Below are 17,150 nucleotides of genomic sequence, written 5' to 3' on the forward strand. Positions count from 1 at the left end.
TTGAGAATACATGTGTCTCCTTTATGCCTTAGCTCTTCTAGCTGATAGACATGATGCCTTAAACTTGCATCACAGTTTGAGCCATTTTCATATGTATTATCTTGTTGAACTGTCCAAAAATTCTTTTGAAGTAGATGAAGCAAATAGTATTTTATTATTATGAAGATGATACTGGGAGCCAAGAGAAATTAGTGGTTTATTTAATGTCCTTCAGGACATTGGTGCAGTAGCTCCTGATTTAGTTCATTCTGGTATGTAAAATAGAAGCTAAAGGCTTAGGAAAAGCCTAGTTTGTGGAAGAACTAGGGCCAGAGCCCGCATATTTTACTTCTTAATTCTGTGTTGCTGTTGTTGTTGTTGTTGTTTACCATGCCCCACTTTTTAAGAGTGTTTATAGTTAAAAGAGATTTGGTAATATTACCTACAACTAATTTCCTCTGATTTTTACTTTCATCTTCTTGCTAGATGCTTTATCTGTGGTTTTTGAGGTCATGATGCAAGAAGCCTTTGAAGTACCTTCCACCCAACTTCTCTCCCTCTATGTTTTATTTCATTGCCTGGCAGAGAAGACAGACTTCAGTGTAAGTGATCTTCCCTAAAGCAATATTAAGAACTTTAGAAAAGGCAAGCAGGGGCCGGGCGCGGTGGCTCAAGCCTGTGATCTCAGCACTTTGGGAGGCCGAGACGGGCGGATCACGAGGTCAGGAGATCGAGACCATCCTGGCTTCCACAGTGAAACCCCGTCTGTACTAAAAAATGCAAAAAAACTAGCCGGGCGACATGGCGGGTGCCTGTAGTCCCAGCTACTCGGGAGGCTGAGGCAGGAGAATGGCGTAAACCCCGGGAGGCGGAGCTTGCAGTGAGCCAAGATCGCACCACTGCACTCCAGCCTGGGCGACAGAGCAAGACTGCGTCTCAAAAAAAAAAAAAAGAAAAGAAAAGAAAAGGCAAGCAGGGGCTTGCTCTCAAAAGCTAGAAAAAGGTGTCTACTGCTCTGTGGCCAGGCACAACCAGGAATGTGTGTTTATTCTGTACATTGTGGTTGCTGGTTTCTAATGAGTGGAATTGGAGGTTGTTCCACTTGAGTCAAAAGTGATTGCATATTTTGAAACCTGAACTAGGCTGAGTGCACCTCAGATTCAGAAATGGGTCGTTGGAAAGTGCACCTCAGACATTCAGAAATGGGTCGTTGGAAATCATTGAGAGCTGGACATGGCATGTCAAAGAGGCAGTGAGACAGCTAACTTTGACCATTACCTGGGACATTAAATACTGATTATTTCATTTGTATCAGTATTTTCCTAAGGTTTCTCTAGGGCAGTTCCGTTTTGGAAAGTCTACAATATCAAGTTTTGGTTTCAGGTCTTAGGTTCGCATATTTAATCATTGCTTATTGTTGTCCTAAGAAAAACAATAGCAATAACCGATATTTTAAGTAGCACTTGCTTTACACCAGGCTATGTTTTTGTTTTAAATGTATTAATGCATTTAATTCTCACAACAACCCTAGGCAGATAAGGAGACTGGGGCCCAGAGATGTTACAGAGTAACCCCCCAGCTAGTAGGTAACAAAGCCACCTGGTAAAGCCAGTCAGTCTGCCTCTGCCATCTGCCCTTAACCTCAATTGTGAACATCAAAAAATCCCAGTTTGGGTAGGAACTGAAGAGGTCATTTAGTCCAGCCCACATTCTAAAAAGTAGATGGCATGTTATGCCTTTCTGAGTGCCATAATATTATGATATACCCCACATTCATTATTAATTCATTAAATATACTATATTGAACACATACAAATTCCGTACATTGGCAAGTACTAGTTATATAATGGTGAGCAAATATTTCCCGCTTACAATCTAGGAAGAACACAGACGTTTAAACAAAATAATCACACAGGTATAAAACTATGACTGTCATGAACACTACAAAGGAGAAATCTATGAAAAGAATATATTATAGGGAGTTTTCTCTGTATTTTAAACTTAAATTGGTTAGGTACGGCTTCTTTAAGGAAGTATTTATTAGGTTACTATTGAAGGATGACTGGTAATTAACTGGCTAAGGAGGGGAAGAACAGTCCAAAAAGAGGAAATAACATGTGCTAATGCCCTGTGGCGGAAAACTTAGTGAAAAGAAATGGGCTGGAAGAAGATAGTCAATGTAGTTACGACAGAAAATGGTAGGGAGGACGTGGAGTGAGATAGGGTTGGAAAATGTAGGCCAAACTAAGCCATTCTGTGTTCATTCTAAAAATAGTGAGAAGCCCTTGAAAAGTTAGAAGCAGAGGCCATATAATAATCAAATCTGTGTTTTGATAAGGTCCTTCTGGCTGTACTGTGAATAAGCTATCAGAGCAGGGCAAGGATGGCTGTGGTCAGACGATTTGAGAGACTGCCTTGAATCTGAGCAAGGGATAATGGTAGCATAGAGACCAGGATATGATACAGTTAGAGGGCATATTTGAGAGGTAGATAACAAGATGAGGCAGGGAAGCAGGGGTCACATATTCTCTCCTCAGTTTCTGACTCATAGGTCTGGATGGAAGGGGTTCCATGTGTTGTTTGCAAGAGGGAACTTTGGGAAAAGACTGGATATTATGAGAAAAGTTGTTAATGTGGCTCTGAACGTGTTGCATTTTGAAATTCATTTGAGACAGTCACGAGATTTCACCAAGGAACTGGAGGCTTAATGGAAAGATCTGGACTGGAGATACAATTTTGGAGACTTATACATCCATGTGTAAATGGTTGCAAAAAATGACTTATACATCCCTGTGTAAATGTTTCCAATGTGAGCCAGAAAGTAAAAAGAAGGGAAATCAGGAATGTGTTGGACCACAGAGTCCACAGGAAGAGATGGTCTACCATGTAGAATGCTTCCAAAGGGGTAGGATAAGATGAGGAATAAAAAAAAAGTTCACTAACTGCATTAGTGGCATGGGAGGCACTAAATTGTAACCTGTGTTTCCATATGAGTAATGGAGCAGGATATCAAATTGGAATAGATTGTAGAATGATTAGAAGTATAGACAACTCTTTTAAGATGCCTAGCTATGAAATGGAGAGTAAAGCGGGGAAGTTGGGAGAATAAGGATTTACTTTGTATTAATGGAAGAGGGAAAGCATAAAATGGAAAAACTTTGAGGGCGTTGATGAAACAACACCTGAATTAATCCATTATAGTATCTACAATAGAAATTAAAGGCTTGGGCTGGGAGCAGTGGCTCATGCCTGTAATCTCAGTACTTTGAGAGGCCAAGGCAAGAGGATTGCTTAAGGCCAGGAGTTTGAGACCAGGCTAGGCAACATAGCAAGACCTCATCTCTACAAAAGTTGAAAATTAAAAAAATATTAACCAGACATAGTGGCACATGCTTATAGTCCTAGCTACTCAGGAGGCTGAGTTGGGAGGATCCCTTGATCCCCAGGTTACAGTGAGCTGTGATCACACCACCTTGTTCCAGCCTGGGCAATAGGGCAAGACCCTGTCTCCAAAGAGAAAAAAAGAAAAGAAACTAAAGGCTTGGAAGAGATCTATTATTTTATGTTGACACATGAATAGCTCCATGTAAGCAGCAGTAGTTGCAGGAGTCCCAGACAATGATCAGAGAATTTCTAAGACAGTCATTTGTTTTCATTCATCTTTTTTGAAGTCCTTTAGAAGTATCACCATCCCAGTCACTGTCACCACCCTTTCTTGACTCCTAACACATAAAAGGTATCTAGTGCTTAGATATTTTAGTGTTCGTTTGGCTTTAATAAACCCTGCTACAGCCTGATACTATAGCTCATGTTTTTCCCTACAGGGGGGAAAAAATGTTTTTAAGGTTCCTTATTTATTGGCCGGCCCCACTTTTCATGCAGTTTTAAGTGGGGAAAATCAAACTTCTTAGAGTGGTTTCCTTTTGAAAGTAAAATGACCTGGTTTTTAATTACCAGCTCTTTTGTTTACCTGTGCTGCCGAAGTGCTTGGGAGGGTTGTTTTTCTCCCGAGGACTTTGCTTTTCTCAAAGATAGGGGAGCAGCCTCAAGAAATGACACTTGTATTGCACAAAGGCTACTCACAGTAAAGAGGTTTGGGTGCCTGTGAACATCTGGGGTGCCTCACGTGCACGTGGCTGTAACTGCAGCCTGCAGACATTATTCATTCTCTGCTTCCTCCCTAATCTCTGGGTGCAGAGACCAGTGCAGGGCAACCTGAGCTTAGTGTTCTATGTTTTGAAGCCACGGTTAGGGCTCTAACTCTGTCCAGTGTGTACTCATGTGGCACCAAGAAGATCACAAATCCCACTGGGGAGTTGCCAGGGCTCTCCCCTGACCGTATTACCAGCAAGTCCTCCAGTCATCATTCCTACTAGTCTGCAGCAGGTTTAGCAATGCTTGTGGTTTTGCCCTTTGTTTCCCCCGTGTCTCTAAAGGCTTCACTTTTATTGAAGCGTAATTTTGCACCCTGGGTTGAAAGAAATGATCACTGTTTCTGATTGCCTCATTTGTTTTTGAGAGGCACAAATCTATCTAAAAGCAATTTAATAGTGGTATTTATCCTAACACTCTGAAGAAGTCTTATCTTTGCTAAATTGTTTAAAATTCAAAAGCTTGCTCCATCAGGCCACAGCAATGTGAGTGATTGTGGGGCTGATAATGCGTTGAATCTTTATTGATTGTCTCAAGTGAGTGTTGGTGTAAAGTGTACTCTTTATTTTTGTTTTGTTTTCCTTTTCTAATTGTAAAAGAAACACTTATTTGTTGCCAAATTTTTGGAAAATAATAAGAAATACAGAGAATAAAACCAAAATTGCTCATAATTTCACTGCCCAAAAATTTATTAACATATAGGGTATTTCTTTCCTATATTTTTCTTTGACATAAGTACCTTTTATTCACAAAATTAGGATTATAATGTATATATAGCTTTGTTCTTCTTCTTTGTTTACTTAATGCTATAACATGTTCTTTTCCTTGTGTCATTAAAAGTCACATTTTTGTATAAAGTACTCATTGCTTAGATGGATCATGATCCGGTATATTCTGTTGCAGTGGGAAGAGGAGAGGAACTTTGGTGCATCCCTATTGCTTCCAGGCCTAAAACAAAAGAACTCAGTGGGTTTCAGTTCCCAGTTGTATGGCTGTGCACTTCTTGGTAAGCTAAATGATCCTTACAAGTATCATTCTTCATGGTCAGAATTGTTGCATTCTTCCAGTTCATGATAAAATTGTAATTTGATTTAAATTTACCAGTGAAATCCAATTAGCCTTCATTTTCAGACATAAAAATAGACCTTGATGGCCTTACATAAGAGAGTAAAGAGGGTTCTTAAAACCTGCCATCACTGGCAAAGCAAGAACTAGTTCTGGTGGACATAGGTAATAATATTCAGTGGTCATCAATCTGAGTTCAAAAAGAAAGAAAGGGATGTTCTGGCCCTGTTTAGGGAGACTAGCTAGTAGAATCTTTTCCAGTATTAACAAAGATCTTTCTGTCTCTTTAGATCTAAAGTCCAGAAGGTAAGAAATTAAGAGTTAGAGTTGAACTTGTATCTTTGGCATTGTTTTCAGGTAAGGGAAGGGCACAAGTAGTAGCACTTCAGGAAAAGTGGGTTCATGGGTACCATGTGATTGCACCAGGAGGTACGATGGTGGCTTTCCTCTTGTGCCCTGATTGCATTGAAAATCAGACAGGTTAAGAGGACAACGCCTTCTGAAGAATGGCCTCAGAACCTGGGTTGTGTGGAATCTGGGCAAATAAGGTTCAACCTAAATGTACATAAAATGTTGTCCTGATTTACAGAGTTTTATTAAATGCATGATATTTCATTATTCTCCAATTATCTCTGAAGTAGTTAGGCATCTCTCAATTGTACATTGCTTCTGCTTACCTTTGTTTTTGAAAATCACAAAGTTATAGCAGTTTGACTGCTTTTGAAGTTGATCTTTGCCAACAGAATGTAGTGTTATTCTTGATGCTGATTCTGATATAATAACTCAGAGGAACTTCAGAGTTTATTGACTGTCTATCAGACTCACAAAGGAGTTGACCACTCTTTTTAAAAATCATTTTTTCCTTATTTGCCACCTACTTTTGATGTTGATTTACATGTATTTTCCTTTGCTTTCAGATTAGCATTCAGGACTGTCACACAGCCTGAATTGGTCAGAAGTGACAGGGCAAAGAAAATGTACTTTGTTGTGGTTTGTGAGCAGAGGCCCTGGTTCTTTGTGATGGCAGCCATCAGATCAGAAGCTCTTTGCTCTCATTGTGTCGTTTGCCATGCAGCCTCACTCAACCCTGATGGAAGCAGCTGCCCCGAATGTAACTGCAGCCCAGCCCCAAGCACCTTAAAGGTCTAAAATTAGCTGTCTCCTGATAAGCTTTGTCTGTTTGTGTCCTACTCTGGCTTTCCCAAATCCTCCTTCCCAGGAAAGATAAAAGAAGGTAGATTTAAGACTGGACAGCTCAAGGTGACTTTGGTCATTAGTGCAGAGAGGTTCTGCGCCACAGGAATACAGACAGCCATCTCCCTACCAGAAGATCCTGCTGTCTAGTGTCCACATCTTGAACTCCAGGTGTGATGGCTTGAGGTACCCAGAGAAACATTCCCGTCCAGAGATCCTAAAAGATGATGAGCATGAACTCTGTGATTTTAAAACCATGAAACTCAAAGGAAAGAAGGGAAAGATGAGGGTTTTTTTCATAAGGATTGGATGTGTTGAAGGATTCCAAAAAATGGCAAACATTTCCTAGCAGGGAAGGTGCTCGGATGTTGACAAAATTTTCACAGTAGGAAAGTTGTGAGATTTCTTTTTCTGGGGAAGATTTTGTTCTTGAAACAAAAATTGTGTCTCGGTTGACTTGTTTTTTAAGGGTATCCTTACCTAGAGCCATATATGTCAGCTTCTCAGTTGTCCTCAGCCCAGTGATTTATATATACATCCTCATGAAAATCTCCACCAGCCCAAATGAGAAAGAAGAAAAACAAGTTCACGTAATTTTGCATTACAAAATGGATACAGTGAATTTTACCACATTCTTCATTATCCATCTGAAGTGTCACTGGATGAGATGAGTCTCTTGGTACAGATTTGAAATGATCCTTCTCTGTTTCTAGAGCTGCCAGGTGCACATTCACTTTGGCCTTCAGGTCTTCAGTCTTAGAAATGGGAAGACATAGCTGAGCATTCTTTATTGTTCTTTTTGGCCACAGGGAAGGTGGAGTTGCAGCAAGGGCTACGGGCTGTGTACCACAACATGCCTCTGATATGGAAACCAGGCTACCTTGACAGAGCCCTGCAAGTGATGGAGAAAGTGGCTGCCTCCCCAGAAGACATAAAGCTGTGTAGAGAAGCGGTATGTTCCTTAGTTCTAAGGCAGTAAGATTTAGCCATCTGTTTCCCATAACCTGAGCTTTAAATTTGTTTTCATGGTCTTTCCCCTACCCCTACTTTCTGTATTTCTATAGAATAGGTACTTATCCAGTTGGAAAAATGCAAAACGACAAACATTTTCAATGCTCCTGACCAAAGGTACTAGAAAATTTGATTAACATTGATTTATAGTTCATTGTGTAGGAAAAAAAAAACTGTTCCACTGCCTCGTCCCTCACCTCCTTACCAAAAAAAAAAGCTCGTTGGGAACTCAAGAGAGGGTAAAATTTCATTTTAAATATGTTTGGCATTTCTGTAACCCCATGTAGTCTACATAGCATTTTTCCCCATAAAAGTCCTCAAGAAATGAATCTGGGGACCAGACATGGAACCTTCTTAAACCATTCTTTGTGAATGTGTAATGCTGATGAGATCTGACCCAGATGTTTCTTTCAAAGTTCTAAGGTGTTCACTTTACCAGAACAAGAACACTACCCTCCCACCAGTCCCAAAGCTCGTGCCTCTTGGTCACCTAGGACCCTTCACAGTATGGGGTTGCTCTATCTCCAGGAGACATGATGCGCCTTACACCCCACAGGCAGCCTTAGTGTCTGCTCCTGTCCAAACAGCTTTTACAGCCAATTGAGGCCTGAGAAGGATATTGGTTGTCTTGTTACCATGGTGTAAAGGTTACCATAGAGCCACATATTTGTTTTTTCTTGACTCTGGTTGCTAGGGCTCATCCCTTGGCTTTCATTTCAGTCCTGAGGTGGTCAGGTCTGGTGTCTGTCCTGTCACCTTACACTTATGTCTAGTGAATCATTATGCTGTTTGCCAGACATTTATAACAAAGGATATACATTTGTCACTATACTTGTTTTAACCCTGCTATAGTCAGTACTGGTGATTGAAAACACAAAATTATACATAGATACTTTGCTAGGGAAATATTCCTTGCAATCTCAGCCAGATTTGCAATCTTTGCATTCTAACAGTAGAAAATGTGTTCACATGTCAGCAAAAATGTGCTATGTGTCCAGTTTGGGTGTGATGTATTAGTGGTATTAAAAGGCCTTGGCATATTTTTAGGATTTGTGTTCTGATGTGACATGGACAGGATTAATTGGTTTCCAGGCAGGTGTTTCTGCTGGCCTTGCTGTTGTTAATATCCCATTCTGACCCCTCCATGGGTCAAGGGAGATGTACCTCAAAGTGAAAGTAGAGGGGAGAGGGGTCAAAACAAAAACCTTCTGTTTTTAAATTTACTTCCTAAGTCACAGGAATCACCTCATTCAAATGAATTTCATGTATACATCTCTGGTCTTTGCCAGCAGCTTAGGTGAATTATACCAATCCTTAATTTACAGATACCATGTGAGCTAAAATCTTTCTCTGAGGGAGACCCGTGCCTATATCCAGAGGCTTTAACATACACTTAAAATGGCCTTTGGTTGGTTGTGTTCTGTAGTTGTCTATCCCTTTGTCCCAAATCCAAACTGACTGAGGAAGAAAGACATGGAAGTAGGAAGTACTTTAGTGTCCATCAAGCATTATTCCTGGATTCCTATCTGGCTAACTAAAAGCAAACTTAGCTGCCATTGTGCTGATTCACTTATACAAATAATTCTTAGCTCGCTTATTTGGTATTTTGTTGTTGTTTTGTCTTTGAGACAGGGTCTCACTATGTAACTCAGGCTGGAGTGCAGTGGTGTGATCATGGCTCACTATAGCCTCCGCTTCCCAGGCTCAGGCAGTCTTCCTGCCTCAGCCTCCTGAGCAGCTGAGACCTACCACAGGGGTGCACCACCATGCTTGGCTTTTTTTTTTTTAATTGATGGATTTTTTTTTTTAATCTCCCTATGTTGTCCAGGCTGGTCTCAAACTCCTGGGCTCAAGCAGTCCTTCCACATCATCCTCCCAAAGTGCTGAGATTACAGGCACGAGCCACCATACCCAGCCTAGCTTGCTTATTTCTACTATTTGTTTTGTACTGTTTTCCATGCCATCTGATAGGGTGTTTATAATGTGAAAAAATATAACCATTTATATTTTCTACAATTTTATAAGAGAAATCTTTTCACAGTCTTTTAGAGCTCATTCTTGCTTTCTTTCGCCTTTTCCAGCCTCTCTTCACCATGTGCTTTTGGGCCATAAAACATGTAGTTGCTGACCCTCTTTCTGCTCCACAGCTCCATGTGCTGGATGCAGTGCTGAAGGCTCTGACTTCAGCTGATGGGGTTTCAGAGGAGCAGTCCCAAAAAGATGAAGACAACCAAGGGTGGGAAAAACTGGTGGAGCAGTTAGACATCGAGGAAACAGAACAGTCGAAGCTTCCTCAATACTTGGAACGATTTCAGGTGAATCATAGCAGACTGTGTCTCTCTTAGCAGTGTATAAAACACACTTCTCTCCTGTGGTGATGGACAAGCATTCTTTCTGCATCAATGTCACACACAAAGGGGCATTAAAAACTGACATCAAAAATTACATTTGTATTGCTTTGCACAGGAAGTGGTCTTAAACCAATGGAATTTTTATGCTCCTTTTGTACTTGAGCTAATCAGTCACAGTTTTGTTCACTAAGGTAGCATGTCATTACCCACTCATTCCTGATATGCGCCTGTTGGCTAGATAGTTGCTTGCCTCCTCAGCAATAACCTGACTCCCACCCCAGGTGGAAAGTATCTGGCCATTTCTCCATCTTGCACTAAATGTACTTGATAACCTAAAAACCCAGTTAGACACTATAATGCCACATTTGCGTATGTAGAGATAACACGCGGACATCTCTCTTTGCTCATCTTTGGCAGCTGTGTTGTTCTCTTGTGCTGCATGGAAGTTGTAAACGGTTTGCACTATTTCTTTCCAGAACAGCTACCTTTGGTAGCTTCTGACTCTGTACATCCCCAAATGCTCTGTGATCAGTGTCAGGAAAGAACCATGTTCAATGTTTGAACTCTTGGCTTCTTAGCTGCTTTGATTCTTGTCTAGTGCAAAGGGGGAAAAATGCTGCCAGAATGGGAATTCTTTGTACAGCAAAAAACTTTCCCACTTATTGTGTGTGACTTGTGTCATTTTGGTATTGATAAGATGTAAACTCTGCTAGATTATTATGTTTAAATCTTTTCAGTAATTGGACAGGACCTAATTCCCAGTGTTATAAGGGGGAGCCTGTTGTATTTTTAGCAGCAATTTCGCCCAGTACTTCTATAAAGTCATTGCTCAACTTCCCTCTTAAAATTTGAAACTGAGAAAGAAAGATTAATCGATGTTCCCAAGGTACCCAGAGAATTGGCAGTATAGCTGGGCTGAGAATGTGCATGTCTGCCCCTTCAGGCTCTTTGCTTAACCTTGTATATTTAGAAAGGCTAAAGAAAAAAATCTCCTTAGCCCCATGTATTATGATTCATTGCATTCACATTGACCAAGGTTGCCACACTATTTTTAAAAATTAAAACTTCCTTCTCTTGTTTCTTATATACTTTGCCTCAGAGAATAGAAACCTGTGCCTGCATTACGTTGTCAGCCCTCATTCCTCTACGAATGTATTTTTATGAACATTTTAAAAAGACAAGTATTTATTGACTACTAACTGCGTGTTGGGCACCAGTGCATTTCTGCTTGCAAGATCTCTGGATGCTAGAGACTACCTTTCTCATGTTAGATGACAGCAAAACTGAGAAAGAATAGCCCAGAGTGACTGACTTTAGATTTGAACAAAAGTTTGCCGACTCATAGTTGAGTCCTCTTTCTGGTGTCCCAAACTGTCTTGTTGGCCTCAAACCCCACATGAAGAACGTTATCAGAGAGAAATCGTTTTTGTTTTACATTTCCTTTTCTTCCTGTTGCCTGATTTTTGTTAGTCTGAGGTCATTTGTTTGGGAGCCATTTTTATATGATTGACTCTCACACTAGGCCTCTGGGCCCTCCTGGAGCCTAGGCACCCTGCCCACCTCCAACCCTGTTACTGGAGCAAGCCTCCTTTCCTGTGCCAATGAGTGGCATTTGTGGAACATGGGGATGTGTGGTATAAGCTACAGCTGGCCCCATAAGTGGCCCTCTCTCTCTCTAATGAAAGAGTACATCTCGAAGTACTTAAATAGATTAATGTTTTTAATACTTCTCCAGGAACACTCCACCAACCAAACCAAGCTGCCATTTCAGCTGGAGCTGTAAGCAGGCAGTACGTAAAGGCTGACCTGCAGTGGAGCACAGCAGGTGGATGCTTCTAACAGTGCAGGCACTCAGGGGAGCTATTCCTTGAACTGATTTCCGTCTGTTGAGAGGAACTCCAGGGAAGCAAATACTTGTTTCAGTTATTCTGAAGGCACAAGTATGGTTGGGCTTGCTCCAGTTATCAGATGTCTCTGCCATTTTGTTTGCATATTAGAATTCTTGTTCTTGGAGTTTGCTGCTTGGTTTGGTTTAGGTCAGGGTGGAAACATAGATTTGTTAGAGGCTGGCCATCTTTGTGGTTTAAAACAAGAAATTACACAGGGAGACACAGCATATGGAATTCCATTTACTGTTTGTGAGTGAAAGGAGAGAAATCACATGCGGTGCATCTTAGCAAAATTGCCGAGCTGAGGAAAATAACAAAAGCTAACAGCACCTGGATGAAAGGTAGCATGACAATTTCCCAACAAAAGGGTTTTTTTCTACCAGCCTGGTGACTTCATTCTGGGACACTAGAATGAGGACTAAACTACGAGTCAGCAAACTTTTGTTCAAATCTAAAGTCAGTCACTCAGGGCTAGTTTTTCCTCTTTGTATCCTTCTCTCACTTCTCTACCTTTCTCCTCATTTGTCCCCTTTGTTTCCAACAGGCCTTACATTCTAAGCTTCAGGCTCTGGGCAAAATTGAGTCAGAAAGTCTTTTAAGTCTGACCACCCAGCTTGTCAAGGAAAAACTCTCCACCTGTGAAGCAGAGGACATCGCCACCTATGAGCAGAATCTGCAGCAGTGGCATCTAGATCGTGTGCAGTTGATCCAGAGAGAACAGGAACAGAAGGAGAAAGCGAAGCAGGAGTACCAGGCTCAGAAAGTAGCGAAGGCATCTGCCTAATAGGGTCCCCCAGGACCCCAACCCTCTCACAAGAACTTCACTCAACCCCGTGCCAGGACTCAACAGTGGCCTGGACAGCAGCCTCAGCTTTCTCTACCCATCTTCTTTTCTTAAAGCAGGCTATGTGCCCTACATGGCAAGGCACCATGACTGCCCATCGAGATGCCAAGAAGGGCTGTGGAATTATGCAGGTGGCTAGTGGTCAGACTGAAGTCGCCGGCTGAATACCTTAAGGAGGGCTCTTGAGGCTCATGATGGAGTTCCTGGGTCACAGGGATTAGTTATGAGCATTCAAGTTCCTAAGACCCAGTGACGGTACTGGGAGAAACCAAGGCTGAAGAGTCAAGTCTGAAGCACAGGCTTTTCTTTTTTGTTGTTTTTGCTTTTTTGAGACAGAGTCTCACTCTGTCACCCAGGCTGGAGTGCCGTGGTGCGATCTCAGCTCACTGCAACCTCTGACTCCTGGGTTCAAGCAATTCTCCTGCCTCAGCCTCCTGAGTAGGTGGGATTACAGGTGCGCACCACCACCCCTGGCTAATTTTTGTATTTTTAGTAGAGATGGGGTTTCACCATGTTGGTCAGGCTGTCCTTAACCTACTGACCTCAAGTGATCTGCCCGCCCCGGCCTCCCAAAGTGCTGGAATGATAGGCGTGAGCCACCGCGCCCAGCCAAGCACAGGCTTTTGAATGGTCTCCCTCTCCCCAGCCCAGGCACATGAGGCCAAGGTGAGCCGTGCATCCTGAGACCTTGTGTCCCTGAGTCTCCTCTCTGAGTGCAAGCTGCACTGTGGGCTGGCTGTGGGATACTCACACATTCCCACGTTCTCCTTTCTGGCACATCTTGCCCTTCTGGACCTGCACTGGGAGAAATTCAGGACAGGAGTGAACTCAAGGCCATGAACTCGCTGGATTTCAGTTTTTAGGCACCCACTGGGACGTTTCTAGGATGTAAGAGTTTTTTGAGAAGAAAGCTAGCTCTAACATGAAGCCTTTTTGGCTTGACTTCTCCATCGTGTTGGGGTAACATTTTTTTTTTCCAATTTTTTTTTTTTTCTAAAACATCATCTGAGCTCGTTTATCAAGTAGGTGAAATGAGCCTTTTGTGTAGACACAGGCACATGTGCGCACACACAACTTGTGAACATACATTTCTGTTGAAGTTAGAAAATGAGAGATGGGTTGAGGCTTGAAGTACGTCAGAGATACGAATGTTGTAAAACTGTCAGGAGATGGAAAATTCCTTTCTGAAGTTTCTCTTCCGTGAAAGTGGTCAGGGCAGATTTTGCTTACTGTGTAGTGTTGCCCTTAAGTACAGTGGTGTAATTTTATTCAAGATTGTACTCTTCTGTCAAAAACCTCTGGAAATAAATGTTTGGGGATCACATTAGTGTATTCTTTATCTTTGGGGAAAGGAAGAAGGGAGAGAGGGACTCATTGTTACTATGATTTTGAGGAGCATACTTTCAACCCTCCCTCAGACTGTGGGATTTATAATGATAACTACCACCACTAATATTTAGTAAGGATTTAACTGTAGGCTGAAAACCCAAGCAGCCCTATGAGGGAGGTACCAGTGTCCCCGTTTTATGAAACCAAGCAGCTCCCCTGCTGCTCCTCCCTGCCTGTGGCCTCCATGTGGAACTGCAGCCAGGATCCATCACAGGGCCCTTTAGACTAGCAAAGCTGCTGAATCTTACTTAGGCAGCGGGCCGTGACCAAAAGTCAGTTCCAACATTTTGGTTTACCAACGATAGCTTTTCAGCCACTCTGTTACTACATTAAGAGGAACATTTAAGACAAACCGAAGGGCAACTTTTGCCCAGTAAATTAATGACTGTCACAACATGAAGTATCTGGTTAAGGCTTTGGCTCAACGTTTTGCCTTCATTTTTCTTCCCCCTCCAGCCCCAATGTACTTTACTTCCAGTCTTCACCAAAAGAGACCACTTCTGCCACTGTACTGTGGTCCCACGGGAATTTCCATGTTCCCTGCTCCTCAGGATTCCTTCCACACTTGTGCCCCATTTCTCAGGACTCTTGGAGTCTTTCCCCTCCAAGTATTCTGCCCTTTCCCCATGTCCTTATCTCCTGAGCTATAGGATACTCTCCCGCCTTCCTTCACAATGGGCTCTTCCCAATACAGTTGTCCTTAGTCCCTTTCCCTAATGTCATCTTCTATGTTTCTTCCATGTGGATGGAGAAACTGCTCTCAGTGCCCTGGTCTCTGGAGATGACCTCAACTGGGTCATCTCCCAGTAACAAATTACCTTCTGCAGCTGACCTGCCATAGTGACAGCCAAACCTCCAGCCTCATATCACGAATCCAAGATCTTAGATCCTGAAGTCCTCACTCTCCCAGGCTTGTCTCGTACCATGACTGCTGCTGAACCAGCTTGCCCTGTAATTTCCTGCCTGCTAACCCTTAGCCTTTACCCCATCACCCCAACTCTTGGCCTCCAGAATCTGCTTCTCTTCCACTGTGGGCCCCATGGTCAGCCATCCCCCTGATGTTCTCATTAGCATCTTGGTTTTCTCTCACTCCCTTTATCCAGGCTCACCAGCTTTCAAGCTACATCCTTGCACCCATCTGTTATGGGTAGAATTGTGTTCCCTAAGAAAGGTAAATTGTGTCCCTAATCCCCAGTCCCTTAGAATCTGAACTTAGTTGGAAATAAGTTCTTTTATTGAGGTAATCAAATTTAGAATGAGATCATCAGGGTCAGCCTGATCCAATTTGGTGTTTTTTTAAAAGGGGAAATTTGCACACACAGACTCACAGAGGGAAGATGAGCATGTGACTGTACAGGCCCAGGAACACCAAGACTTGCCAGCAAACACCCGAAGTTAGAAGGGGTAAGGACAGTTCTCCCCTAGAGCTGTCAGAGAAAGCCTGGCCCTGCAGACACCTTGATTTCTGAGTTCTAGCCTTCAGAACTGTTATTTTAAGTCACACCATTTTTGGTACTTTGTTACTGCAGCCCTAGGAAACTGGCAACACCACCATTAATTTTCTTTTTGGTTCTGACTTACTAAGTGTAGATATATAAAGTCATAGTATTAGGCTGATTAGATTCTTCTACAAAATTATGGCTGTTCTCTTCAACTCAATAGTCCTTCCTTTAATTGACTCTCATATTTGCTTCCATAGCTTTTCTATTCTGTGTTAGCTCGAAGCTCTGCCCTCAGAACTACAAGCAGATGTTCTCTCCATCACCCTTCCTACTTTCAAATACAGGTATCCCCTCCCTCCTTTCCAAGGTTAGACTCTTCATTTGTGACCTTGACCCGTACCTGCCCACCTGTTCTTCACATTCAAGCATTTCCTTTCCATTTTATAGCATCTCTGTTGATTTCTTCTAAGTCTACAGTCTTATTCAAGACCTTATTCAACGCTTTTTAACAGGAAAAAAGCCTTTACCCTGCCATCAGTCAAGCTGTTATGCTATGTCTCCTTATGTCTCCAAACTTCTTGAAAGGGTATCTACACTTACTGGCTCATTGCTCATTCATTAGATGCTGAGAATTTGGCTTACAGCTTTACCACTCTGCTGCACAGCATGGTCATCAACTACAGTGATCTTTTTTTTTTTTCTTTTAAACGCTCCGCTCCATTGGGTACCACTGACCACCCCTTATAAGCTTGCTGTCTGCAGCAGATGTACTGTCTGTTCCAGCACTGCTTTCAGAAGCTCTCAAGTGTTCAGCATATACTATGTGCAAGGCACTATACAAGTGCTATGGAGTTTGCAAGGATGAATAAACTATAGATTTTACCCTCAAATAACTTAGATTCTAGTGAGGCTGGCACATCCACACCCGTCAACACACAGCTGAAAGGTGTCATTAGGCAAACAGTTAATATATGTGGGAGTTCACAGGAAGATCACTTTAAGCCCGGTGATGGGAAGAGCTCTAATGAAGGGAATTAATTGCCTGCTTTGTGCATTAATTAGTCACATACGAGTGCCTCAAGCTGCCCTGGGGTCCTCTTTCCACAGAGGCTTGTGTGGTGTGTTCATGAGAAAATATTTTAAATTAAGCTAAAATGAACAATTCAGATTAAACTTGTTTTGACTCACATCCCATACTTACCTTGGCCATAAAAAGGAAGAAAAAGCAAGGCGGTGGAAAGAGAAGAAAGAAAAAGGATGGACTATCCTCCCCTTGGTGCTGTGTTGCCTTGGCACCCAGCCTTGCATCCAACCGTCTTGTTGGCTGTGGAATCAGGTAGGTGTGTGAGAAGATTGGTTTAGATTCTACAAGAAGTAGTCAGAGGCCTTGAAAATAAGTTGATTATACCAGACACAGTGGCTCACACCTGTAATCCCAGTACTTTAGGAGGCCGGGCCAAAGGATCACTTGAGGTCAGGAGTTCAAGACCAGCCTGGCTAACATGGCAAAACCCCATCTCTACTAAAAATACAAAAATTAACTGGGCATGGTGGTTGGCACCTGTAATCCCAGCTACTCAGGAGGCTAGGCAAGAGAATCGATTGAACCCAGGAAGCAGAGGTTGCAGTGAGCCAAGATTGAGCCTCTGCACTCCAGCCTGGGCAACAGAGCAAGATCAAAAAAGTTGATTAAAACCTTTTTTTCACACTGAAAACAGTTTGTTTTTTTTGTTGTTTGTTGTTGTTTTTGTTGTTGGCTGCAGGTAACTGATGGACTCTGGGAAACCCTCTTGTTTTAACCACCCAGGAAAGGAATAATAGCTGCTATGGTGAA

The 17,150-nt window shown here is 42.3% G+C and overlaps 1 protein-coding gene across 4 annotated transcripts in view; it reads left to right on the top strand.

Moving 5' to 3' along the window:
• MRPS27 (mitochondrial ribosomal protein S27) overlaps positions 1 to 13,812 on the top strand; it is a 100,248-nt gene extending 86,436 nt beyond the window's left edge. For 3 of the 4 annotated variants that reach the window (XM_011959283.1, XM_011959284.1, XM_011959286.1), the window contains 5 exons: positions 466 to 581; positions 5,035 to 5,137; positions 7,200 to 7,342; positions 9,549 to 9,716; positions 12,186 to 13,812. In XM_011959283.1, the coding sequence (XP_011814673.1) occupies positions 466 to 581; positions 5,035 to 5,137; positions 7,200 to 7,342; positions 9,549 to 9,716; positions 12,186 to 12,425 (770 nt within the window). In that variant the 3' untranslated portion in view covers positions 12,426 to 13,812. The remainder of the gene's footprint in view (positions 1 to 465; positions 582 to 5,034; positions 5,138 to 7,199; positions 7,343 to 9,548; positions 9,717 to 12,185) is intronic. The other variant, XM_011959287.1, reaches the window with a different exon arrangement.
• Positions 13,813 to 17,150: the final 3,338 nt, after the last annotated feature.

This window comes from Colobus angolensis, unplaced genomic scaffold (assembly GCF_000951035.1).
Source record: "Colobus angolensis palliatus isolate OR3802 unplaced genomic scaffold, Cang.pa_1.0 Scaffold49, whole genome shotgun sequence".
Taxonomy (NCBI): domain Eukaryota; kingdom Metazoa; phylum Chordata; class Mammalia; order Primates; family Cercopithecidae; genus Colobus; species Colobus angolensis.